Source organism: Labeo rohita, unplaced genomic scaffold (assembly GCF_022985175.1).
Source record: "Labeo rohita strain BAU-BD-2019 unplaced genomic scaffold, IGBB_LRoh.1.0 scaffold_61, whole genome shotgun sequence".
Lineage (NCBI taxonomy): Eukaryota > Metazoa > Chordata > Actinopteri > Cypriniformes > Cyprinidae > Labeo > Labeo rohita.
Window position 1 is genome coordinate 385,192 of NW_026129535.1, and position 26,173 is coordinate 411,364.

Here is a 26,173-nt window from a genome sequence, read left to right on the forward strand (position 1 = left end):
TTTCTTTTTTCATCTTTTTCCAGCCTTAGATTCGACAGTTTTGACTCTTTAATCCAAGGCTTCTGGCCTGCCCAGTTAAAAGTTGAATCTTGAACGGTGTCTCATTACTTCCTTCAGGCTCTCAGCTTTGGGTCACTTCATATTTGAAAGTTAAAAGCAAAATAATAAGCTCAATGATAAAAAACATTTACAACAGCAAAGATGAAGTGTGCAATTTGAATTTTGATTCTATTCTATTCCAGCTTAATATACAGAGAACACAATAAGAGATGTTTGTAGGTTGATGGCTCATTTTTACATCTTAGTTTGATGGTAGTTCTGCAGAGATTACACACTTCAACTTTAACATTGTATGTTCCATTGAGCTGTTGAGAGCTTTGACACCATGAATATGATAAATACATTTTGTGATCAATATGTTATAGACAAATTAGATAAATTATTAATTAGGATCAGTTGCATTTTAGGTTTTAAAGCAGGGGTCACCAAACTTGTTCCTGGAGGGCTGGTGTTCTGCAGAGTTTACCTCCAACTTTCCTCAACACATGCCTGGAAGTTTCAAGTATACCTAGTAAGACCTTGATTAGCTGGTTCAGGTGTGTTTAATTAGGGTTGGAGCTAAACTCAGCAGGGACACCGGCCCTCCAGGACCGGGGTCTGGTGACCCCTGTTTTAAAGAAAAAAAAAACAAGGTGGTGATTACCATTTGGTTATGCTGTGCTGAACAATCGTTAACAGAAACCCACACACTGTTGCTGCATGTTGCTTCCACTTCAGTGAACAGTTGTGGTCAATAAGTTTGCATACCCCTTGCAGAAACTGCAAAGTTTTAATAATTAAAAAAAGAGGGATCCTAAAAATTGCATTTGTTTTTTGTGTATTGGGTTATATGAGCTATTTCAAATAACATGTTTGAATATAATCCACAAGACTGAATAACTGAATTGAGCCCCACAATTGTGTGGAAAAACCTGATTTCACCAATTTATAATCACTGTTGGAATGAGGGAAAATATGCAGAGGATGCTGTAAAACCAAAAAGAACTATGACCAGTATAACCAACCAGGGGTGTGTTTCCCAAAAGCAAATATGGCTGCAAATTCTGTTATTACCAGTTGAGTTCAATGGAACTAATGACCATAGTTAGCTAAAGATGCTTTTGAGAAAAACACACCCCAGGGTAATCAAAGGACACATGAACAACTATTACAAAACTACTTATCATTCAGCTAACAACACTCAGTATTAAAAAGCAAAAGTATAAACACTACATAAACACACATCTGTTGTGTGAAATAGCTTATTTATGGTAGTATAAAACAAAATTCTATTTGTATCTGAAACGGTTAAAAACATGTTGCAGGTTCTGCAAGGGGTAAATAAACTTACAGCTGCAACTGTATATAACACTTTACAAAAATAATCACAAGTGACCACCAGTTTTTGATTTTACTTGCTGTTAAAACTACTGTTCAAACAAAGTTTGTTTGTTTTTTTTAACAGTGGATCCTCTGCACTGAATGGGTGTTGTCAGAATAGGAGTCCAAACAGCTGATAATAACTACACAGTCTACACAGCTCCAGTCCTTCAGTTTACGACTTGTGAAGCGAAAAACTGAATGTTTGTAAGAAACAAATCACTTCAAATCAAGCAAACCATAATTTTTAAATTCAAACCATCGTTTCTAGGTAAAATACAAGTCCTCAATCCATAATATTGCTTTCTCCAGGTGATCATCCCATCTGAATCAGTGGAGTTGTGTGAATTATTGTGATGTTTTTATCAGCTATTTGGACATTCTAACAGCACCTATTCACTGCAGAGGATCCATTGGTGAGCAAGTGATGTAATGCTACATTGCTCCACATCTATGAAGAAACAAACTTAGCTTTATCTTGGATGATCTAATTTTCATTTTTGGGTGACATTCATTGGATCACCTGATGCACTAAATAGGTGACCACATGAACAGAATTAAAATGTTGAAAATGTAAGGCTAAAAAAGTTGCACACATACACATGCAAGAAATGAATTCAGGCTGATTGGGTTACATTTTCGTCTTCACATGTAATGACAAAAAAAAAAAAAAAAAAAAACGTAAAAATGTTAACCAGTGTATACCTGAACTATTATTATTATTGTTATTATTATTATTTTTCATAAAACGTTTCTTATAATGTCAAAATGTGGCAGAAACCATGATATTAGTTTTTGGTGCAATATTGCTTTGACATAAAAATGCAATAGCGTTTCTTCAGTTATACCCATTTCTATAAGCAATTTATCATTTACATTTATAAATGTAAGATGCTTTTATCTAAACAGATTTACGTTGCATTCAACGGATACATTTTTGCCCGTTTGTATCCGCCACCCTTGTTTGTTTGTTAAGAAAAAGGTTAGTTTAAGTCAGTCAGCATATGCCTGTTTGTGATGTTTGGCGCGTGCGCTCTGAAAGCAGTTATCAAACAGCCATGTTGAGTCTCTGAGACAGAAATGACTCAATATCCCACTGAAATAAGGATATATATCTTCACGACAGGCTGAACATAAGCGCGTCAACACGGCTGTCATCGAAAAGGTAAATGCGTCTCTGCAATGAAATTTGTGTAATGCCGTGGGTAAAGAATACTAGTGTTGGGATGAGGGAGCCGGTACTTGCTCATGGAGAAAACTCATCACACATTTAATATACTGTGCTTTCAGAAATGTGTTTGTATCACTGCTGCAACACGATATGATCTCTGAGTATAGTATAGTCTTTATTAATAAGCAGGTGCTGTGTGCTGAATAGTGGGCATAATATCTTTTAACCAACAGATATGGTATATCTCTTGTTTAGAAATAATATAATGGCAAGCCGGTTTAACATCTAATCACTTGCGAAATCTAAATTATACGAAATTCAGTTAAAATAGTAATAATAATAATTTACCAAGTAGTTAGTAAAAAAAAATGGTAGATGTCCCTAATGGAGTTGATTACAATGTTTTGTTTGTAAAATGCGATTTCTATTTTTTTTTTTTTTTAAATAATAATAATTGTTGATCAGTAACTGAATTTCCACAGTTTGACTCAAAAAGCAAAGACCAGTATTTATAATTATTGTTTGTTTGAAATGTGAAATACACAATGGACTGGCCATGCATCCAGGATGTTTCTCTGCATTTGGCAAAATATGCCTATCCCACTGGCTCCAGCATTCATGTAACCCTACACTGGACAAGCAGTTGTCAGAATGGATTTCAAAAGTTAGTTTTTACTTACTAGTAATATGGAGATGCCAGCTACAACAACTATTGCACTGATATAAAAATAGCTTTTGAAACTAGTGAAAACAGAATTACTAATGTCTTATGTTAAATTTGAACTAGTGAAACATCTAAAAGGAAGGTGGAAGCTTAATTATGGCACAGAAATTTCTCCCTGTTCCCTTCCTGGACCTGCGAGAAGGCCAATGTGAGAAGAGGCATGCTTGCAATATAAAGGCAGTGGTGAGGGTTCTCCATTAACTTCAGATGATACTCATACACGCTAGCCTTTTTTGCTCCAGTGTTTATCTTCACACATACTCACTCCAGTCTGGACTCTGGCCAAAGCTATGAAGGGCGTCTGTTACGTGGAGGGAAACCCTCCCAGGATTGTTGCAACAAATTGGAAGCACACACATCTTTAGAATGTCATTATGTTAAGAGGTTGTTCTCACTGGAAAAAGCTTGTTAAGCTGGTGCTGTCCACATAATTTTGGCATTTGTAATTTCTGTCCTGTGATTCATTAAATGTTAAACTTGCTTGCCATATTATAGCAGAGCAGTGGGGCAGAAAAAGCCTTGCAACTTCATTTAGCTGCAGCTTTATTTATTTCTTTAAAACAGTTTTATTCAGTGTCTTTTGACCTCCGTTACAAAACTTTCACAGTTTAGTCAGATTTAGCAACAAAAACTGCTGCTCTGCAGACAGCGAGCCAATTAAGTTCAACCTTAAAGGGGTCATCAGATGCAAAGTTTTTTCAAAATTTTTACATGTTGTTTGAACATTAATGTGTGTTGGCAGTGTATGTACACATCTACCCTATAATGATAAAAATCCATGCAGTGGTTTTTAATTAAACTGTAAAAATAATATCCCCTTTTTCAAATCGAGCCATTCTTGGATGCGCTGTGGCGTCACACCAACAGAGGCCACTCCCACGATAGTTAACTGACATGAGTGTCTTACCTCAGACCCTAAATCAGCTGTAACAGTCAGCCCTCCATTGTTTCGATGCCGGAGCAAGGATGTAAGTTAGACAAGAATATCTCCGATTGAGCGATTGAGGTGTTGTGTTGCTGAATGTAATAATGAACATAGTGGTCGTCATTTACTCCCGACATCTGAGCCGCTGAAGATGCAGTGGACTATGATTGTTTGTGAAGGGAATGCGCCTCCCGATCTACATAAATGCGTCTATGTTTGAGCAAAATGATGCGTGATCCAGCTTCACATACAGCAGAAGTGAGTATAAGGTTTTTTTTTTTCTTTTTTATGAATCTCTCCAATCATTTTTTTAACCAAAGTATATTATAGACTTTTCATTAAGACCCTAAAGAATCATATCAACTTATGGAAAATGTGTATCCGATGACCCCTTTAATAGCATAAAATTTATATGGGTGAAAATGGCTAATCAGTGAAGTGTCTTCACTGAGAAATCTAGCAAGTAAGCGGTAGAAGGCGCTAAGTAAATCCAGTTACAAGTAAAACTAGTGCAGTGCAACATATAAAATTAAAAGAGAAACACTAAGCTCTTCAATAGCATATATAGCCCAATAGCCAGGGCCTATTCATGCTCCTACTGATCGTATTATTTATGTAGAAACCATTTCGGATAAGAAAAAGAAAAGTTTTTATTTGGTAGTTGATACAATAACACATGAACAGAGACCTAAGAAACAACATTGATTGTTGGATTTGATCCAAGCTGGGTCCAAGACAAAAAATATTAACACAGAGACTAGCATGTCTAACATTCATGGACATTTATGTATTATGTATGTAGAAAATGTACTTTATGTGGTAACATCTACATTTTGTTGAAATGAAAAATATGATTTAAGATAACTGATTATAACTGAATTTAACCAACCAGGAAAAAGTTTTATTGAAGCATAACTGTCAGTAGATGTAACCTCACGTAATAAGTTTGATATTTGTTTGTTTTATATGATAAAACAAACAAATACCAAACCTTGATGTAAATATTTCAAAAATAGTTAATTACCCTTAGTTAAATTAATTGAAAACACTTCTACACACAACTTTTTATAGTATATTGAAAATAAATCAGTTTAGCTGAGTCAACTGCATCATTCATCATTATGTATAATGAATTTAATTTAAAAAAATAAAATAAAATTTAGTGTTTGTATTAACTTCAGTTTAAAACACTCAGTGCCTAAGCACAAGCGCTACTCTTCAACACAATGGTAACCACAAAATTCAGTAACAGAAACTTCTCTAAATATCCAACATAACTGAACATTAAATATCAAAATAAACTACCAACATCTTTTTCCATTGCAGAAAAACACATAAAATAACACATAGTCACTAAATTTACTCTCCTAATGCAATCCAAAGCATGCTGGGAAAAAAGTGTGCAGTAAGCTGATCGTAGAGCCTTTGCCACCAATGGCCTCTACAATCAACTTCACTCAAGACGCTTTTGGGAAATGTAGCACTGGGCAAAAAACATTGTAAACCTAAGTTGGTCATAGAACCAGGGCCCTGAGCAGTGGATCCATAGTTCCCAGCTTGATTTGCAAGGGACTGCATTAGGAGAGTAAAGTTAAGTGGGGAAAAAAAAAAAAAAAGTTAAAGTGACGACGTATTGTCAAGTATGGTGACCCATACTTGAAACTGGTCCTCTGCATTTAACCCATCCTGAGTGCACACACACACTGTGAACACACACCCGGAGCAGTGGGCAGCCATTTAGTGATTATGTGCTATTTTGTGTGTTCAGTAAAGAGAAAATGTTGGTAATTTATGTTAATGTTTAAAGTTCAACATTTATCGGAGTTTCTGTTACTGAATGGTGTGGTTACCATTGTGCTAAAGAGTAGCACTTTCTGTGACATAAAGTGTATAATAACCCCAAAATCATTCTCTTTAAAGCAATGTATGTAAGTCAGTAAAAAGCAGTTGTGCATGTTTTGAATGCATCCATTTGAGTTTTATTAGAAATTGTATATTGAGTCAATGTAATGCATGTATATTGAAGCAGCATTTTTTTACATTACCCTAATTGAATTAAATTGCAGCAACCAAACTGTTACAGTGTGAGGTAGACTGCGAATTCAGTTAAACCATTTATGATGCATCCTCTCAGTTACCTCTGTTGATGTGTTTTGGCATCCATAACTTTGCCTACTAATGGTTGAAAATATGTTGCATGAGTGTAAAAAGTAATGGGACTGAAACAGATGAATAGTTTTTTAACTATTATACCTCAGGTATACAGCATTAATGGTGTGAATGTAATATTGGTCTTTATGTACTATTTTGTGTTCTACTTTAATTGTATCTGGCACTCGATAATTACTGCCAATGTGTTGAAGATGTTTGAGGCAAAATTTCAAAGCTTTAGGCTAAGCATTTTCTGAACATTGTGTACAACTAAGTGTGCATTAACGTTTGAAAATCTCACTGTTAAAATCTTCAGCAATCAAAATCTAGATGCCGTAATAGCCTGAAAAGCTGATGATTTCCACACTTTTCTTGTTCTTTTTCTCAACGCTATTCTTTTGCTTTCTGTCAAGTGCTGGTATTTTCTTCAGGAAGTGCAAATTTAAAATAAATTGTTTTTGAAATGTGGGATTTACATGGTGTTTATTTTTATGGGAAAAAAATATTGTACTGTTGTTCTTATTGAGGTCCTTAGATTCTTCTATTAAAACAAGATCTTCAGTATACTGAAGATACAGGTGCATCTTTAAAAAAAAATGAATATCGTAAAAAAGTTAATTTTTTGTTTGTAACTTATTTCAAAAACTAAAACTTTCATATATTCTAGATTCATTACATGTAAAGTAAAACATTTCAAAATAAAGTTGTTTTTTTTAGTTTTTTTTTTAGATTCACCTGTATATATTTCACCCAAAAACATTTTGTCATCATTCATTCACTCTCATGTCATTTCAAACTTGTTTTACTTTTTTTTTTTTTTTCTTTTTTTGTGAAACATACAGGGGTAGGTTTAGATGTAGGGTAGGACTGATTTTGGCACCGCTAGGGTAAGGGGATAGAATATACAGTTTGTACAGTATAAAAACCACTGCATCTGTGGAATGTTCCTACAAAAAAATGGAAACCAGATTGTGTGTGTGTGTACACATGGTATGCCGTAAGTTATGTTGACCAAATGTCAAGGATACCAGTAAATTTTGTGGGGCCTTGTAGGGACATTTTTTTGGTCTTGGTGAGGAAACAAGCTTATAAATCATATCATACAGAATTCATTTTTTTGAAAATCTGAAAATGCAGAGTTATGTGTGAGGTGTAGGGTAGGGTAGGGTTAGGGGATAGAAAATACCATTTGTATAGTATAAAAAACAATTGTGCCTATCTAGTGTGCCCATAAAACATGGAAACTTGTGTGTGTGTTGTGTGTGTGTGTGTGTTAAGCTTAAATTCTTAAAATCTTGACAAAGTCTCAGATCACAGCTTTATTTGCTTTTCTCCACAGCCATCCAGAGGTGCTTCCATCTTATATCACCTCTTCCCTGTAGCCAGGACTTTTCCTTCTGCAAAACTCTTCCCATCAGATTTGTAATTTGCAATATAATAAACACAGTGCTGAACTGTGTGTCATGTCAGGACCTGTGGCAAGTCGTGCCAGAGTCTACGCTGAGGTGAACACACACCGGCCCAGAGAATACTGGGATTATGAATCTCATGTTATTGAGTGGGGGTATGTATAATATATACATTAATTTTTAGCTGATTTAGTAAAGCAGTAACATCTTCAAAGTGGCAAACAAAATTGATTTGCATAGTTCTGTTACATTCATCTTGTGTTTGTGTTGTTACATTTTTTCCCCCTTGAGGAAAAGCTCCAGGAATGTCACCATATTGTACCGGAAAGAGGCAATTAACAGGGGCCCTTGTTTTGTTTTTCCTTTTTACTTCATTGATTAAATGCTTCTGCAGTTCTCATTGTTTACTTTTCACTGATGTGGTTTAGACTCTTGAAAAAGTGATATAGGTATTAAGCTAAAATATTTCAAATTTAAGATAAAAAAAATTAATATAGGTATTAATAAAAAAATATATATAAATAAATAAATAAATAAATAAAAAACTGAAAGTACCTTTAATGCTGTTAAATACTTAGATTTTAAAATCTTTTTCAGCAATCAAGATGATTTTCAACTGGTCCGCAAGTTAGGCAGAGGAAAATACAGCGAAGTGTTTGAAGCAATCAACATTACAAACAATGAGAAAGTAGTGGTGAAAATCCTAAAGGTAAGAACAGTTACTCCTGAGAAATGGCTGAGAAATGGGCAATGCAAGTATTAAAATGAAGACATTTAAAGCCATACTTATCTTATTTGTCAGATATTAATGTGGCATACTGGTCTATGCTATACCTGTCCAGAATTATTCATGCCATTATTATATATTAGATTATATAGTTGTTAACACAAATGGCTCAGGTGTCAAGAGGTGACACAGATTTTCATGTGATCCTTTCTATTTTAAAAAATCACTGTAGCAGCATTTTTAAATGGTGTTACAGACCTAATAGTTTGTGGACTGTTAAAAACTCTTTTTTAGCCTGTAAAGAAGAAGAAGATAAAGCGTGAAATAAAGATTCTTGAGAACCTTCGTGGAGGTCCAAATATCATTACCCTCCTAGACATCGTCAAAGACCCAGTGGTCAGTATTCAAAACACTTGCTGGTTGTGATATTCATAATACAGAAATAACGATTAAATTATGTTGTAAAATAGATTTTAGCACTTGAGTGTATTTGTTTTGTTCTTATGTTGCCTAAGAAAATAAAACCCTTTTTTACACATTGCAGTCCAGGACACCTGCCTTAGTTTTTGAACATGTGAACAACACAGACTTTAAGGTAAAAACTTTAATCTCAATCTCAAATAATCTAAAAAAAAAAAAATGTGTAATTAGTTCCATCTTTGCTTTGTTTTCATCAGCAACTGTATCAGACACTGACAGACTATGACATTCGCTTCTACATGTATGAGATTCTAAAGGTGAGAATTATAGGGCCTAAAACTCTTTAAAAAAGTTAAAGAAATGTTCACCAAAGAATAGCTTGTTTACGTTAACAAACTATGGTTTCTAATTGTTTATAAATGTATATTTACCATAAATTAAATAAATTATATTTAATATTTATATATTATAATTATATGTTTGTTTGACATTTTTCTTATAGTTTAATAAGAAAATGTTGGCTAAAGAATTTAACTGGTTCAACACTACATCTTGTAAAAATGGAGAAAACTGAATGAGATTATTTCCTTATCTTTTCCCCATATTGTAATTTGCATTTTACATTTTAAAATACGCAAGAAATCACACACATTAGATCATTAAAATCAATTATTTGTTGTTTTGTATTGTTTTGTATTGTGGTTCCTGTAAATCATTTTGATTCCAGTAATAACTTAAGAGGTTTTGATATTATCTTATGTTTTCGTATGTCTCTAGGCTTTGGATTTCTGTCACAGTATGGGTATTATGCACAGAGATGTCAAACCACACAACATCATGATTGATCATGAGCACAGAAAGGTAATCAGTGTTTACTTCAAAAATAAACCATGTCAACACAGCTTAATAATTCATGTAAGAAGCAATAACACATTGATTTTTGGAGAAAAAAAAATATATTAGAAACAGTTATTAAATACAATAAAAGTATAAAATAATGCTGCATTTGACTGTAGGCAAAAGATAGAGCCTTACTTGGAGGTTTAAGGTTTCAATAAGCCACTGAGGTGTATATACTCATCATTAAGCATGTATACAACAGGGACAGAAACAGACAGATGTCAAATTACTGTTAAATGCTGTCATGTTCCAGTTGCGTCTTATTGACTGGGGACTGGCTGAATTCTATCACCCAGGACAGGAGTACAACATCAGAGTGGCCTCTCGCTACTTTAAAGGACCAGAACTACTGATTGATTACCAGGTCAGACTTAACATCTGCATAAAGTACATATATGTCCAGCTGAAAATAGAGTTTGTAAAATATAGCTCAAGTTGTTTTACTAAGAGGAATGTATTGATTACAAAATCTAGTCACTCATTTAAAAACTTTAAAACTGTCTAGCTTTTGAGGATTTACCTTTTGAGACTGCTGAAATGGCCAAAAACAACTTCTTAAATCTACAATATAGCATAGGCTTTTGGAAATTTTAAACAAATTACTTTTATTCTGTCATTCCAGATGTATGACTACAGTCTTGACATGTGGAGCCTTGGTTGTATGCTTGCCAGTATGATCTTTAGAAAGGAGCCATTCTTCCATGGACATGATAACTATGACCAGGTGAATATCGTCAGGAAATATAGGATAGTACAACTGACAATTGAACTGAATTGAATCTACTTGCTCCATATAGCTTTTATATAATGATAACCCTCACATAAAGAATCAACCTAACTTTAAAGGAGAACTCCACTTCCAGAACAAAAATGTACAGATAATGTACTCACCCCCTTGTCATCCAAGATGTTCATGTTTTTCTTTCTTCAGTAGTAAAGAAATTATGTTTTCTGAGGAAAACATTTCAGGATTTTTCTCCATATAATTGACTGATATGGTGCTCCGAGTTTGAACTTCCAAAAAGCAGTTTAAATGCGGATTCAAACAATCCCAAATGCGGTTGCAAATGATCCCAGCCAAGGAAGAAGGGTCTTATCTAGCGAAACAATCTATTATTTTCATAAAAATAATACAATTTATATACTTTTTAATCTCAAATGCTTGTCTTGTCTTGCTCTGCCTGAACTCTGTGTATTCTGGCTCAAGACAGTTAGGGTATGTCGAAAAACTCCAATCATATTTTCTACCTCAACTTTTTTTTTGGAAAAAACACGAAGTTCAGGAAGAGTAAGACAAGACGAGCATTTGAAATTAAAAAGTATATAAATTGTATTATTTTTATGAAAATAACCGATTGTTTCGCTAGATAAGACTCTTCTTCCTCAGCTGGGATCATTTACAACCGCATTTGGGATCGTTTGAAGCCACATTTAAACTGCATTTTGGAAGTTCAAACTCAGGGCACCATAGAAGTCCACTATATGGAGAAAAATGCTGAAATGTTTTCCTCAAAAAAAATAATTTCTTTACGACTGAAGAAAGAAAGACATGAACATCTTGGATGACGGGGGTGAGTACATTATCTGTAAATCTTTGTTCTGGAAGTGGACTTCTCCTTTAAAGAGCTTGAGCATTTAAAGCAGCAGAGTAAATAAACTGCAGTGTGCTTATAATAAACAGAATGTTATTGTTCTTGATGTAGACATTAATATAATCATATGCTTATTGTTCTTGTCATGAACAGTCCTTAACTGTGGAATGAAAAGAAATAAACCCGAACAACAAAAATTGCAGTGCTCACAACATAACTCTACTGAATTTGCTCATTTTTTATATAATGCTTTATTTTTTATTTAATATAAATTTTGAAAAATGTAACTGACATTAACAACCACTATTAATGTAGTGACTGTCTCTTTCTCAGTGTCTTTGTTATGCATATCATGATACTATTATTAATTATTATAATAAAAGCAATAACAATATGTGAGTTCAAGTATCTCCAATATAACACTGTAACAAATGTAGTTGTTGGTCTTTACTTTTGGGGTTAATTTAGTAATCATCGTATTGATTGAAATCATTACAATGTTCCTTTTTTCCTATTTCTTCAAAGTTGGTGAGAATAGCTAAAGTTCTTGGAACAGAAGATCTTTATGATTGCATTGATAAATACAACATTGAGCTGGAACCTCGATTTAATGACATTCTGGGAAGGTGAGCCCTTCTTATGCCTCCTCCATTCATATTATGCTATTATTCTTTAATTTGATTTTAGCCGATTTACATTTACTTCAATTTAGACATTCCCGTAAGCGATGGGAGCGGTTCGTTCACAGTGAAAACCAACACTTGGTCAGTCCTGAGGCTCTTGACTTTCTGGACAAGTTGTTGCGTTATGACCATCAGACCAGACTGACTGCAAGAGAGGCCATGGAGCACCCCTACTTCTGTAATAGTATTTGAAATATTACATTAGCACCAAGCCTATTGAATTACTGTAAAGATAATTTTATTTGATTCTATACATTTACACTAACAAATACTAGTATTTATTTATTTTTTTATTAATGATAAAATCTTGCCCCTTGCCTTAGTCCCTGTTGTGAAAGATCAGGCTCGCATCATAGGATCAACTACTGTGCCAACAACTAACACTGCAGTGAGCACTGCCACTATGATAACAGGTGAGCTACCAAGCATATCAAACATGCTTTACAACATCATTATAATGTTGTAAAGCATTATAATAATGCTAAAACACACATTTTTCTTAGATTTGTCCATAAAACTTGCTTTAAATCTAGAACATTCCTTCAGACACATTTCACAGAATCAAGTCAACTACAGAATTATGATTTTATACTGATTAAACATTTATTTATACTGTACAACTTTGTACTGTTAAGTGGACCTGCCCACAGAATGCTTGGGTACAATACTGTTCAGAAGTTTGCAATCAAAGAGGTTTTGTTTTGTTGTCATTGTTTGTTATTGAAACAAAGAAAAAAATAATACTTTTAATTAGCAAAGTATGCATTAAATTGATCAAAAGTGCCTCAAAGGTGATCAAAACACTTTTAAACATGATGTACCAAAACACTTTTGGTACATAATGAATATTGTTCTTTATGGGAGCCTGTTTCTGCCATGGGATGAAAAAAATATTTAAAAAAAAAAACTAAAAATTATTAAATACTTGAACTAAACTAAACTAACTTAAATTAAAAGGCAGACATGACTTTCTGTCTCACAATTCTAAATGAGTTTATATCTTAGAACTGCGAAAATAAACTTACAGTTCTGGCTTTCTTCTGGCAATTCTGGCAAATCTTGCAATTTTGACTTTTTTCCCTCTTTTTTTTACTTTTTTTTTTCTTTGTTGTTGAATCTGGCAATTCAGTTTTTAGTTTTTTTTCACCATGGAATGAAAAAGAAAGTAATTGTCTATATCTCGCAATTCTGTGAAATATAGACAAAAAGAAGCCTTAAAAATATGTGCCATGGTTTCTACAAAAAAAGCAGCAACTGTTTTCAACATAGATAATAATAAATGTTTCTTGAGCACCAAATAAGCATATGTGACCTTGGACCACAAAACCAGTCATAAGATTCAATTGAGATTAAAATTGAGATTTATACATCACCTGGCTGAGATACAACTATTTGAAAATCTGGAATCTGAGGGTGCAAAAAATCAAAATATTAAAATCGCCTTTAAAATTGTCCAAATTAAGTTCTTACCAATGCATATTACATTAAGTTGTTAAGTAATATTAAGTTTTGATATATTTACATTAAGAAATTTACAAAATGTCTTTTGGGACATGATCTGTACTTAATATCCTAATGATTTTTGGCATAAAAGAAAAATTGATCTTTTTTACCCATACAATGTATTTTTGGCTATTGCTGCAAATATACCCGTGCTAAGACTGGTTTTGTGGTCCAGGGTCACATATTAGAATGACCATCATTTGAGGAGAGCTAACATAAATATAACTGCTAGTGTCACTATAGTGCTTGGAATTCCTCTTTTCCCCATCTATTTCAATAGGAATAGCTGCGCTTCCAGCCTCCACAGCTCTAGGACCGCTGACTGGTTCCCCCATTCTCATGGCTCCCAGCAGCCTAAATACTCCAGTGCCTGCAGCCACGGGGGCCGCTCAGTGATGTCACTGTACCTGTCAGTCCACACCAAACCTGCTGAGGATCTCTGGGACTGTTGTTAGATAGAGCTCTTCAGCACCACCATTTCTCAGTTTACCCAACAATGCAGCATGAGTTGATCTGAAATTGAATGCACTTCATCATGAGATGTTCACCTTCATGCATTTACCTCAGGCATAAGTATGCAGGATGTGTTTGAGAGCTTATTCAAAGAAAGAGAAACATCCCTTGTGATATTACATACATTGTCATGCCATTGAACAGCTTAGCTTTACTTGAAATGGATGGACTATTTGGAGCAAGTGAAGCACACGGCAGCAGTCAATGAGCAAATCCTCTCTAAAGTGTGAAATGATACTGCCGTTATACAGCTGTTGCCATAGTCTGGAGTGTGTATTGGTGCTGTTTACTGTAGCTCACATCAGGTCACACCAGTCGCCTTTACTTAAACACACAGCAGTGTCTTTAGCTCCTTTCACTGTGGAAGTCCCATGTAAATGGCAATGCTGTGGCATACTTTATTTTTTATAAATACAGCGATCCATAACTTCTGTGTACCCACAATCCAGTAATAAAGAATCACTGCTTTATCCAGTCTTTGTATTTACTTCATTTGACTGAACCTAAATGAACCTTCATGTTGTGTTCTGGTCATTTTGACCCACATAATTTTTTTCCACGACAATGCTAGTTAATGTTTTTCTATAAAAACTGAATTTGCTGACTTTGCTCAGGAGAACAACTTCTATTAAAAATGTAAGTGTTTTGAGGGGATTTCATTTTTTCCCACCTTGTTACACTTCCCAGTTAAAAATGGGCAGACTACAAAACGTACTTTTGTCATTATGCTACATATATATATATATATATGTATATATATATATATATATATATATATATATATATATATTTTTTTTTTTTTTTTTTTTTTTTTTTTTTTAACCAAATATTGGATTCATTATTTTTTTATTTTTACTTAGCACAGGTTTTGTATTTCTTTTTGGAACTGATTGTTTGTGAGCCTCTGTGAACTGGGCTTATGCACTTCAGTTCAAGCATCTAAGCTCAGATCAAGGCCTACTATCAATTGATCAAGATTTGGTGATAATATAGCATAATGCGATATTTACAAGACAGTTTTTAAATGGTTGGTCATTGATTAATTTGGGAACACCAAATTAGGTCAAGGAGTTTCAGCACAGCACAAGATTTAACAGTGTGGCTATGGAACTATTTTTATTAGACAAGCAATTCTGGTAAGTTGGTAAGAAATAGAAATAGAAAAGTAATGCATAGTGTTAGCAGTGGAAAGGTCATTAATTCAATTTCCAAGGAATGCATGAACTGATCAAATATATCATGAATGCAATGAAAGTGCAAAATATATGAATGATATACAGATTTGGTTTCATTCTTTTAATTCAGGCGAAGAGATCAATCTGACATATAAAGGAGTTTTATTTTTGTATTGTGCCCTATTTGTATGGAATTTTTCATTACCTTTTTCACTGAACTGCATAAATATAAGTAAATATATAAAAAATGTCATTTATTGGCAACACAAATCTACATGAAAAATTACAGATGTCCCAACATCTCTCTATATCTCTATTCTGTGTGCAATTCCACAGAATATAACACAATTTAATCAATGTTTTAACCATTTAAACATTTTTAAAATTCTCTGAAACAGATATTGTCACAGACTACAAATGTGATAAAAATACAGGTAATTTATACTTATTTAAAATTACAATTACAAAAGAATACCATGATTCATTAAGATTATTCACTAATAAATATGACGTGAACCAAAGTACAATAGTTACTACAAAAGATAAAGCAAAAATAGATCAGTATTATCCAGTGAACAGAACGTTCCATATTGATAGTCAACAGGGGGACTTCATAACTTTATGTCACGTTGTTGTGCTTGTCAGGTGAATTCTCTGATAACCTGGAACGAAATGTCTTCTTTGGAAAATATTGCAGAATTCCTCTCTGTGGAAAAATCTAAAAGAAAGAACAGATTTTGTGTAATGCATTGATTGGATATTGCCAGATATTGCTTAATTGCATCAAACACAGGTCAGGGTCCATTGCTATTTCAGTTCATTCTGTCTGGAATAAAATAATAACATTAGTATGCTTTTCTGGTCACAGCAGTTACATATTTAAGTATTATATAATGTAACAAGGTACTGTACTGAATATGTTCTCTTACCGTGTCTGAGATAGTTCTCTGTCAATTTTATGAAGAGATTTTCCTTTTGTCTCTGGTAGTACAAGGTAAATGAACACAACTGCTGCCATTCCAATAACTCCATACACAATGAATATTCCAGACAGACCTATCACATCTGAGAAAAATGAAAATCACTGAAATATGCCAAAGATAATTACAAATACATTCCATATGATGATAAATGACTTTGCGTTTGGCCGTGGTTGTTGTGCATACCTATTATGCTCAAGAAAGAAAAGGTAACTATGAGGTTGGCCCCCACATTGAAGCAGTTGATAAATGAATAGGCTCTTCCCCTGATTTCCTTTGGAAATATCTCACTTAGCACAAGCCATGTCACTGTGAACCAAACATGCAGTTTCATGCAATTAAAACACTATATATAGCTGTTGTGTAGCATTAAATATTGGTAGATGAAGCACCAAACAGCTATTTGGATATAAAACACACTGGAGATAACATTATGTTCTATACTCAAACCGATTATTTTTGGTGCCACCAGTTACACTGCATCTTCTAAGGTAAATGTAAACTTGCTTGGGAAAATTTAAAAGGAAACTTACTTGGTCCAAAGCTGACTGAGAAGGCACTCACAACTGCCATTATGCAGACAAAAATAATCCATTTATACACATCCTCTGAAAAAATAGTTGAATCCCCATAAGCATAATGTGTTTCATGTCCAGTGGATGGAGTACTTTGACTCTGATTGACCAAATTGTTGCCCACGTTTTCTTGATTTTCAGTCGGTAAAGTCAAATTTGAATGTGGTTCTAATGAAGTGCATTGTTTTTTTGTATCAATCACTGACTGTCCACACAAGAAACCAGTAAGTATCAATCCTATAGCCAGCACTGTGCATCCACCAATCAGAAGTGATCTTCGACCAACCTTGTCTGAACATACCATTGCCAACAAAGTAGCAATGACTTTGACTACACCCAGACCCACCGACGCAAGAACTGCAGAAGCGTTGCTCTGAAATCCCACAGAGAAAAGGATAGTGGAAGCATAGAAGAGGACATTTGGCTGACCTGTAAATTGTTGACTGAGCACCAGCCCAAGACCAATGGCAGTTCTTCTGCACATGTTGTCTTTGGTTTTGAAAAGGTCAAAGACACTATATTTAATATGTTCCGCTGGGTGGTGATTTGACGTTTCCTCTGCTAATCGATCAGATTGCTGGCTATCGTCTTCTGTTATGAGGCTTTCAGAGGAAACAGTTCTCTGAGGTAAAAACCAAATTGACACCAACTGCATGAGAGATGGTATAATAGCAAATCCAAACATGTACCTCCATCCTGCTTGGACACCAGATAAGATGTAGTTGACGGCATAAGCCAACAAGATTCCAACCGTAATTCCAACTTCATACAGGGTAACCAATAACCCTCTGCGTTCAGGGGCAACCATCTCAGATACAAAGATGCAGCAGCTCATGGAAGAAATGCTCATTGCAAAACCAATGATGGCCCTACCAACCACCAATGCCAAAAAAGATATGCTTGTAGTTAAGATAATGGTGCCTCCCAGAATGAGGAGATTACTCAGTAAAATAGATGTCCTCCTGCCATGATGATCAATCAGCCAGCCACCAATCACAGATGCTGTCAATGATCCGATCAGAAGAGCACTAACCACAGCTTCCTGCTGGACGCAACCCAGATAGAACTGAGACTGAAGCTGCGGCAGAGCTCCAGATATTATTCCGAGCTCATAGCCGAACACTAGGCCACCAAGAGTGGATGCAATGATAGTGAGCACCAGGACAGAACACCCTAGAAAAGAGAAAGTGGCACACAAATAATACAGAAGTTAACTTTGCAGCTGGAATGGCCTGCTTATACACTACGTTCTTTGGGAACCCAAATGGTTCTTCTGTTACACTGCTGTGAAAACCCCGTTTTGAACCTTTATTTTTAAGAGGGTGAACGATGACTGTTCTGAGAATCTGACCTAACTGCTCAGGATGTCATGTATAAAATTGTACCACCGCAGTAAATGTGTTAAAAATGTAAGTGGCACATCTCCTCAGGCATTAGGATGTGCTGCCTCTATGTGTAGCATATTTTTACGAGGCTGGACTAACCTACAACCCTAACTTGACTCCAAATATAGTGTGGTTAGACCAGCCTAATAGATAGGTCAGATTTTCAGGACACACGTCAACAACTATATATTTATGTACAAATGGTTTAAAAGAAGAAATTTTTGAAAATAACCTTAAATTACAAGAAACAGAAAACATATCCTGCATGAGGCTATAAACTATGGCCTGCATATTATAATTATTATACATGTTGTTCTAAATTAAGTATACCAGTATTACCATGCAGGTATACATATCCTAACTATTTCTGTAACGGGCTACAAACAATTCAAAAACAGATAACTGATATTAAAATCTGTCATACTTGTTTGCTACAGAGATAACCATAATCAGTTACAATACTATGTTCTTAATTTTCTTAAAAATTCCATGCTAAAACACAAATAAGCATTGAGCAGGTCTGACACTTACCCATTTTTAAGAGAATTTAAAGATGCTAGCTCATCAAATACGCAACTGTCACGCCAGGGAATGTAATCTATTTCCAAAACAAAAACATAAACATAGTAAATGGGAACTGTGAGTTTTAAAGGGCAATCTGTTCTTCCAGTTGTCTAGTCGTCCTAATCACCGGGACTGTCCGCTTCATTCAGAACGCTGTCACCATGACAACTCTCGTGTTGGCGCCATTGATTTCATTAGAGGAGATCACTTGAGTGCGTATCTAATTAGTTATAAATAACCTGCAGCTGATGTTCCTCTGTAGTCCTGTTCTCACAGAACTGCTGGATTGCTGTAAAGTTTTCTGAACCCACTACCAAAGGTAGCTAGAATAACATCTTCAAGACCAATCCGTTCTTTAAAAAACAGAAGTGCAGAAAACGAAATAAGCTGGCAATGGTTCTGTCGTTTAAACAGTCGTTTAGACAACTAAAAGTAGCTGCCTCGCTAACCCGCTTTTTCGCCTCTGGCTGGTTAACATCCCGTAGACGTGATGCTTTTATCTTATAGAAAACTGACTGAATAAAAATGTACATTCTTTAAATCACACGCGGTCCACATAGTCGCTGTAAAAGGCTATCGCAACTATGGCGCATCATAGTCTGCCTTTTGTTCTGGCAAAGTTCCTTGGAACCTTCTTTCAGTGCTAAAGTCTATTTATCAAAGGAAGTCGCGGCTACGTGGCAGGAGGCTGAACTCTTCCTTAAACTGAACGACCCATTGAGCCATGGTCAAAAAAAGACGCTCTGATAAAGTAAATCTTATCACAGTAGTTGTATTAAGTCTTTCTTACCAACAAATATACTATAATATAATGTAAACGTTAATGAAATAATATAAATGTTAAACTAATTAATTAATTTAACAAATAGCGGTGCTATTATACCTTTGTACCAAACTACCAAACTTTGTTTTTAAATAATTTCACCAGAAAATCAGACAATTTTTCATGTTGTAAGAAAACTCTGAAACACCAGTACGTAGTGGATTTTCGTCTGACCGAAGACTGATAATAGCAGAATCTTAAAAGTTGACATCAAAAGTCAATATCACACATACTGACAGATTCTACTAATGCCTCATATTGCCTCTGAAATAACCGGTGATGGTGTATTTGTTCTACAGTTCTATCTATTCTGTCAGAGTGTAATACTAGAGAATTTTGTTTTAGTATGTAATAGATTGTGGAAGAGAAAAGAGATGACTGAAACTGTGGTGTAAAAATGCACTAGATCTAAACTGAATTTGAATAATCAGTTACAGTGTCTATGTCTGTTATCTTGTTAAAGGTTATGTTGGGAGAGCACAGTAAGAGATTACACATGTAAAATGATTATGAATAGGACTGCATAGAAATATGAAACCTCTGGCGGTGATGCAAAGGGGTGATGCAAATAAAAAAGCCACAACGGTAGGTGGCGGTATGCGCTTGTGTATCTAATAAAAGAAGAAGAGTAAGTAGCGTTTTAGCATTGGGCACAGTGCATTGAAGCAATCACTTTTTAAAATAGGTAAACACGATACAGGATTGCGCAGTATATGTGGAATTCCAGAAACAGTTGAACATGTACTTCTCAAATGTGCTGATTACAATGAAAAAAGATCTCAGCTCACAGAGGAAATGAAGAATGAAGGACTAAAAAAGTTAACATTGAAGAGCTTGCTAGATGGTAATTTAACAGTGACTAAAGCGCTATTAGAGTATTTAAAGAAAAGTAATCTGATTACTGAGTTTTGAGTTTTTTATGTTAACACTTCACACTCCACCCCGGTAAGTGGCGGAAAAGCTGGTTTGCCAACCGCCATTAAATATAAAGAAGAAGAAGAGTAGCGTTTTATTTCCGGAAGCAGAGAGCACATGGCCATATGTCATAGGGTTAGATTGGAATATGGCCCACTCAGACTCTGTAAAAGCAAGTGTGCCGTCGTATTTGAAGGAGGCACAGATGATTAAACAGGGCGCAGAAGCCCGTGTCTATCGAGGTACGTTTTTGGGTCGGTCCGTGATCATTAAAGAGAGATTCCCAAAACTATATCGCCACCCTGACGTCGATGAGAAACTGACGCGCCGCAGAACCACACAAGAGGTGCGATCCATACTGCGATGCAGAAGAGCAGGTTAGTACACAACAACCAGATCCTGCCCGCACACCGCAAGCGAGTGCTGTTGTAATAATAATAATAATAATAATAAAAAGTGTACTGCGAACATTACACTCACATATTCACGTTCACTAAAATAGCTCTAACAGTGAACTGTTTTAACTTGGTTAATGTAAAAATGTAAATTCAAATACTTATACAATCTGTACAATCTGTACCCCAACAAGATCAAGATATTCAAAATATTGGCAGGCATAAAATTACGTCTTTGTCAGTTTATTTAAACAATACGCTCAACAAAGAATAACCTTACTTTAACCTTGTTTGAAGAAAAAGTCTGTGCACAAGACTTGAAGTACAGAGTCTTGAGTAAATTAAATTTTAGCCATTATTTACTCCCCTTCAAGTTGTTCCAAACTTGCAAGAATTTTTATTTATCTGTTGAATGCAAAAAAAAAAAAAAAGTTGTTTTGACGAGTGTAGGCAAACAAGCAGTTGCTGGTAGCCTTTGACTTCGATAGTTGTTTTTTTTTTTTTTTTCATACTAAGTCAAGGGCTACCACCAACTTTTTCGTTACAAGCGTTCTTCAAAATATCTTCTTTTGTGTTCAGCAGAAGAAAGAACAAGTTTGGAACAACTTCAGGGTGAGTAACTTAAATTTTCATTTTGGGGTAAACTATCCCTTGAAGGCTTTAATGAAGAAAGGAGAAATTTTATATATATATATATATATATATATATATATATATATATATATATATATATATATATAATATTTTAAAGCTTTAAAAATATATATTATTAAAAAATTATTTTAATAAAGTTACAAAAATGCCATTACAAAGGTAAAAACCAAATCCCCCTTTAATTCACTATAAGGAGTCAAATATTACCTCATAATGGGAAGGCTAATTTTTTTATCAGATTTTTGGATTCTTGATTAGAAGGTGCTCCTGAAATTTTGACTGTGCTCTTAAATTTCTTTAAGCGTAGACCCTGAGAACTGAAAAAAATAATCAGTTTTTATAATAAATCTTTGAAAATCAAAATCTGGATTTGAATTTTTAATGTTACTATAACCTAAAGATGCTGTGTGAAAGCATCTTTAAGCATCAGAAAATAGTTTTAATCTTGCCACTATATATACTACTATATATACTATATAAACCAGACCATTAACTTTCCTTAACAAAATAAATATCTAAATAGAAAAATTAACTTCTGCATGTTCTAATGAGTTATACTGTTTCAAATCAAGAAACCGGTTTGGGTTGTCTGATGATGATGATAATAAAAATAATTTGTTCATTATCAGTCAGTAACAGCTGTAAATATTGTAGCAATCTCTTTTTTATATGGTTACATTTATTCTGATTTTATTGTTGTTGTTTTATTTTTTTTAATTGTTTTTTTTTGTTGTTGTTTTAATTAAGCATTGGTCTGGATTACATATACATACACACACACACACACACACACACACATATATATATATATATATATTCAGATTTTTTTTTTTTTTTTTAAATGCATTTGCCTTCTAGTTGATTTTAAAGGGTCCTCCGGGGTAACAAAAGATTTTTTTTTTTGTCACACTGCATAGAAGTACAATCATATATAGGGTGCATCGGGGTTAAAGGTACACCTTAAGAAAAAAAAAGTGCCGTTCACTGCACCTAAAAATGTATAATTGTAGAAAAAATATATATGTTTGTATTGAACATTTATGGAGCAAAATATTTTGTGTAACAATAAATCATACAAGTCATTTAATTTGATTTAAAATCTTAGAAATGTATAAGGTGGCAAGGTGGGCCTTTTACCCCGTGTACTGATGTAAATACTTCAGCTAAAATAATGTGTTTTTGTTGTTGTTGTTGTTGTTGTTTTTAAATAATGTCTAAGCTAATACTTGTTCAAAACAATCACTTTAGCAAAGTTAATTTTTCTTCCTATTTTTTTTAATGAATGAATTAATTAATTAATTAATTTTTGTACAATAAATATATTGCCATTAAAATGTTATTATAAAAAAAAGTATATTTTCTTAAAACACAGAAATAAAATCATTTTAAAAATCCCATAATAGTTTAATATAGCTGTACAGTAGTAACAAAAAATATTTTATTATATGAAATGATAAATATCATGTTTTTAAATATGATTTCATTCTAAACATGGTGATTATCTCTAAGATAGACACCCAACATAATATATGATATTTACCATCTGAATCTAACCATGTCATGTCCAGTGTTAGGGAAAGTTACTTTTAAAAGTAATGCATTAAAATTTTGCGTTACTTGGAAAGTAATGCGTTACGTTAGGGCTGCACGATTAATCGCACGATATTGTGAGGCGCGCTTAGTCGATGAAGCCGGTACTTTGATTAGTAGTAAAGCTCCATCACGTGCGTTCAGCTGGAGCGGCAATTAATACACAGAGCCGTAAATCACTGACAAGCTATGCCAAATCGCGCTCATAATCGAATGCGATTCATCTGCGATTATGAGCACGATTTGGCGTAGCTTGTCAGTGATTTACGGCTCTGTGTATTAATTGCCGCTCCATCTGAACGCACGTGATGGAGCTTTACTACTAATCAAAGTACCGGCTTCATTGACTAAGCGCGCCTCACAATATCGTGCGATTAATCGTGCAGCCCTACGTTACGTTACTTTTGCTTTACTTTTTATATCTGGGCAGGGCTTGCTTCTTTGTTTTTAATATAAAACAATTCTAATGTAAAAGCCCTTTTACACCAAAAGTGAAATGAATTCACCTCAGGCTGAAAGAAAAGACAGAAAGAAAAATAGAAAAAAAATACATTTATGCAGGAGATCACTCTTCAGCTATAAAAAATGAAGCACAAATGTTAGTTTATCTAAAGTAATTTTTGCTCATTAGTATGGCTGAATTGCATCATCGAAGATCAGCAGCAAAGACATTGGTTAATAAAATGGGATTAAATACATAAAAGATATTTGTTTTATTTAACATTTTTAATTATTGCAGGGTTGCGTCATATTTTGAGTTTGCATTTCACTGTTTTTATTCATTTTGAGGAATACTGAATCTGTTTTTTGTGAGTGAGATGAATTAATGCATTTAGTCTAGAATACAGTAACATCATGTTTACTCCCAATTTCCCGACAGGAGACTTGTCAATCAATAAATGGGGAAAAAAGTAACTGGCGTTACTTATTTGAAAAAGTAACTCAGATGTTTTTTGGAAATTCCAAAGTAATTCATTACTTTACTGGTTACTTGAAAAAAGTAATATTACGTAACTCGCAATACTTGTAATGCGTTACCCCCCAACACTGGTCAGGTCAACAAATGGAAGAGTGTGCCATCTATTAATTATTACGTAAATTATTGTGCCTTTTAGCCCCAACAGCAGCGGCACGTTTTACTCCAAATACCATATTTTTATATGTTCTTTTATTATTTAAAAACGGTTGCTTCAATTATCTTAAACAAAACTGAAAATCATTAAGACGACATTTGTCTCAAAAGATATACATCCTATATACATCCATTTTAGTGATTCTCATTTACATTTTAAAAAACATCAAATATGAGATCAAGAAAGCACAGAATCAACTTTGTGCTGCAGCCCGCGATTGCATCAAGGATCAGACAAATTTGCATGTGAAAAGTGAATGTTTTAGAAAGTGCTACAGCACGTTTTTGTGCCATCTAGTGGTTTAGAGGAAAATAATATCAAAGGCGCCTTTAGGCCCGTTGTACTCTATATTAAGATTATTAATCTGTTAAATGAACAAATGTAAATGTATTTACATCTATTGTTTATGACTCTTTTCTCTTCCGCAGGTATCAACGCACCCATTGTTTATTTCGTTGACTACACCACTCACTGCATTTTCTTGGAGGATATTATTCACTCAGTGTCAGTAAGAGACCACATTGTATCCGTTCAAGCTTTAGAACAAAACCCACAGCATCTCCAGACTTTAGCAGACAAGATTGGTGAAATCCTGGCTCAGATGCATGATGAAGATGTCATCCATGGTGATCTCACAACCTCCAACATGCTCCTGGTCAGTGGAGCTGAAGACCAAAATATTAAGCTGGTTCTGATTGACTTTGGGTTGAGTTATATTTCTGCTCTACCAGAAGATAAGGGAGTTGACTTGTACGTGTTGGAGAAAGCTTTTCTCAGCACTCATCCCAAAACAGAGACTTTGTTTGAGAGACTTCTGAAAAGTTACACTGCTTCATCAAAAAAGTCCTCTGCAGTCATCAAGAAACTAGATGAAGTTCGGCTGAGAGGACGAAAGAGGTCTATGGTTGGATAAAGTGCATTAAACAGTATATTAAAATTGTTACACAGGATTTGCTACAAGCTTGTTTGATGTTGGAAGTGTAGTCATCTTTGAAGTCTATGAATGTGTAGGGTTTTTTTTGACACAGTGAACAACGTAATGAGTGGTTTAAACAAATTCTCCAATTCAATCTGGATGCATAACAGACAAATGCACACTCTTGTCTGAAGACTGATTCACATGTGGAAATCTACTGATTCCAGCTGATGTATGTACCCCCTGGTTGAATGTTGGTCACAGAGTTATCTTTTTTTTTTCTTACTGTACCGGGTTTCATCTATAGGTAAATGTAGTGCAATAGTAATTACCCAAAAAATGCCACTGTTTTTTTTTAGCCCACCTAAAAAATATGTGTGATGTTAAACATGTAAATAAACATGTTCAGCGTGCTTCAAAGACCTGGAAATGGAACCAATAAAAACTGGATTCAAATTTCACTTTTCTAATGTGCATTTAAATTTGTAATATACAGTTTCTGGACATTCATCATGAGTGATGGTCAAGTAACATGAGCATTATATAAACAATAGTGTATACAGTGCAGATTGTTTCAAGGTAGCTTCACAGTAATATGCAGGGAAATAATCAAATACAAGATACATTTAAATTCTCTACAAAGACAATGTGTCATTACTAAGTCAGTTCACTTTGATTATGCCACATCAATTATGTCAAATTCATTTCAGTTCAAATTTACAATACACTAAATACACAACGATATAGGCAGCTCTACAGATGTGTTGATTCAATCAATTAAGCAAGTGTGATTAAACTATGAAGCGCTCTGCAGAAGACAGTATTATCATCTTCCAGCAATTCAGTTCAAGTTTTGTTCTCTTCTGATTGTGTTAAATCGATAATACCACTGAATATAAGTGTCTTTTAAACCCCAACTAGCAACCGTATG

The 26,173-nt window shown here is 34.3% G+C and overlaps 3 protein-coding genes across 7 annotated transcripts; 2 read left to right on the forward strand and 1 right to left on the reverse strand.

The window, feature by feature from the left end:
- Positions 1-414: 414 nt before the first annotated feature.
- csnk2a4 (casein kinase 2, alpha 4 polypeptide) lies at positions 415-14,306 on the forward strand. Its single transcript, XM_051103983.1, has 13 exons — positions 415-2,584; positions 7,730-7,954; positions 8,397-8,508; positions 8,821-8,922; positions 9,071-9,121; positions 9,204-9,263; positions 9,724-9,807; positions 10,100-10,210; positions 10,469-10,570; positions 11,964-12,064; positions 12,151-12,299; positions 12,445-12,534; positions 13,905-14,306. Exons 2-13 carry the CDS (start codon positions 7,854-7,856, stop codon positions 14,018-14,020), a joined length of 1,179 nt encoding a protein of 392 aa, XP_050959940.1. The 5' UTR covers positions 415-2,584; positions 7,730-7,853; the 3' UTR covers positions 14,021-14,306.
- A 1,145-nt stretch (positions 14,307-15,451) lies between these two features.
- Positions 15,452-19,486, reverse strand: slc2a10 (solute carrier family 2 member 10). 3 transcript variants are annotated; one of them, XM_051103949.1, is made up of 6 exons: positions 19,056-19,486; positions 18,784-18,850; positions 16,826-18,040; positions 16,479-16,601; positions 16,242-16,377; positions 15,453-16,030 (listed from the first exon to the last, which is right to left on the reverse strand). In XM_051103949.1, the coding sequence occupies exons 2-6, from the start codon at positions 18,785-18,787 to the stop codon at positions 15,937-15,939; spliced, it is 1,572 nt and encodes a 523-aa protein (XP_050959906.1). In that variant the 5' UTR covers positions 18,788-18,850; positions 19,056-19,486; the 3' UTR covers positions 15,453-15,936. The 3 variants fall into 3 exon arrangements, with proteins under 3 accessions (XP_050959907.1, XP_050959906.1, XP_050959905.1); XM_051103948.1 differs by having other exon boundaries at positions 18,944-19,486; XM_051103950.1 differs by lacking the exon at positions 16,479-16,601 and having other exon boundaries at positions 15,452-16,030; positions 18,784-19,486.
- Positions 19,487-20,536: 1,050 nt separating this feature from the next.
- On the forward strand, positions 20,537-25,703 carry tp53rk (TP53 regulating kinase). Of its 3 annotated transcripts, none has more exons than XM_051103995.1 (3): positions 20,537-20,931; positions 21,532-21,561; positions 24,755-25,703. In XM_051103995.1, exons 1-3 carry the CDS (start codon positions 20,703-20,705, stop codon positions 25,237-25,239), a joined length of 744 nt encoding a protein of 247 aa, XP_050959952.1. In that variant the 5' UTR covers positions 20,537-20,702; the 3' UTR covers positions 25,240-25,703. The 3 variants fall into 3 exon arrangements, with proteins under 3 accessions (XP_050959952.1, XP_050959951.1, XP_050959953.1); XM_051103994.1 differs by having other exon boundaries at positions 20,538-20,931; positions 21,529-21,561; XM_051103996.1 differs by lacking the exon at positions 21,532-21,561 and having other exon boundaries at positions 20,632-20,931.
- The last annotated feature ends 470 nt before the right edge of the window (positions 25,704-26,173 follow it).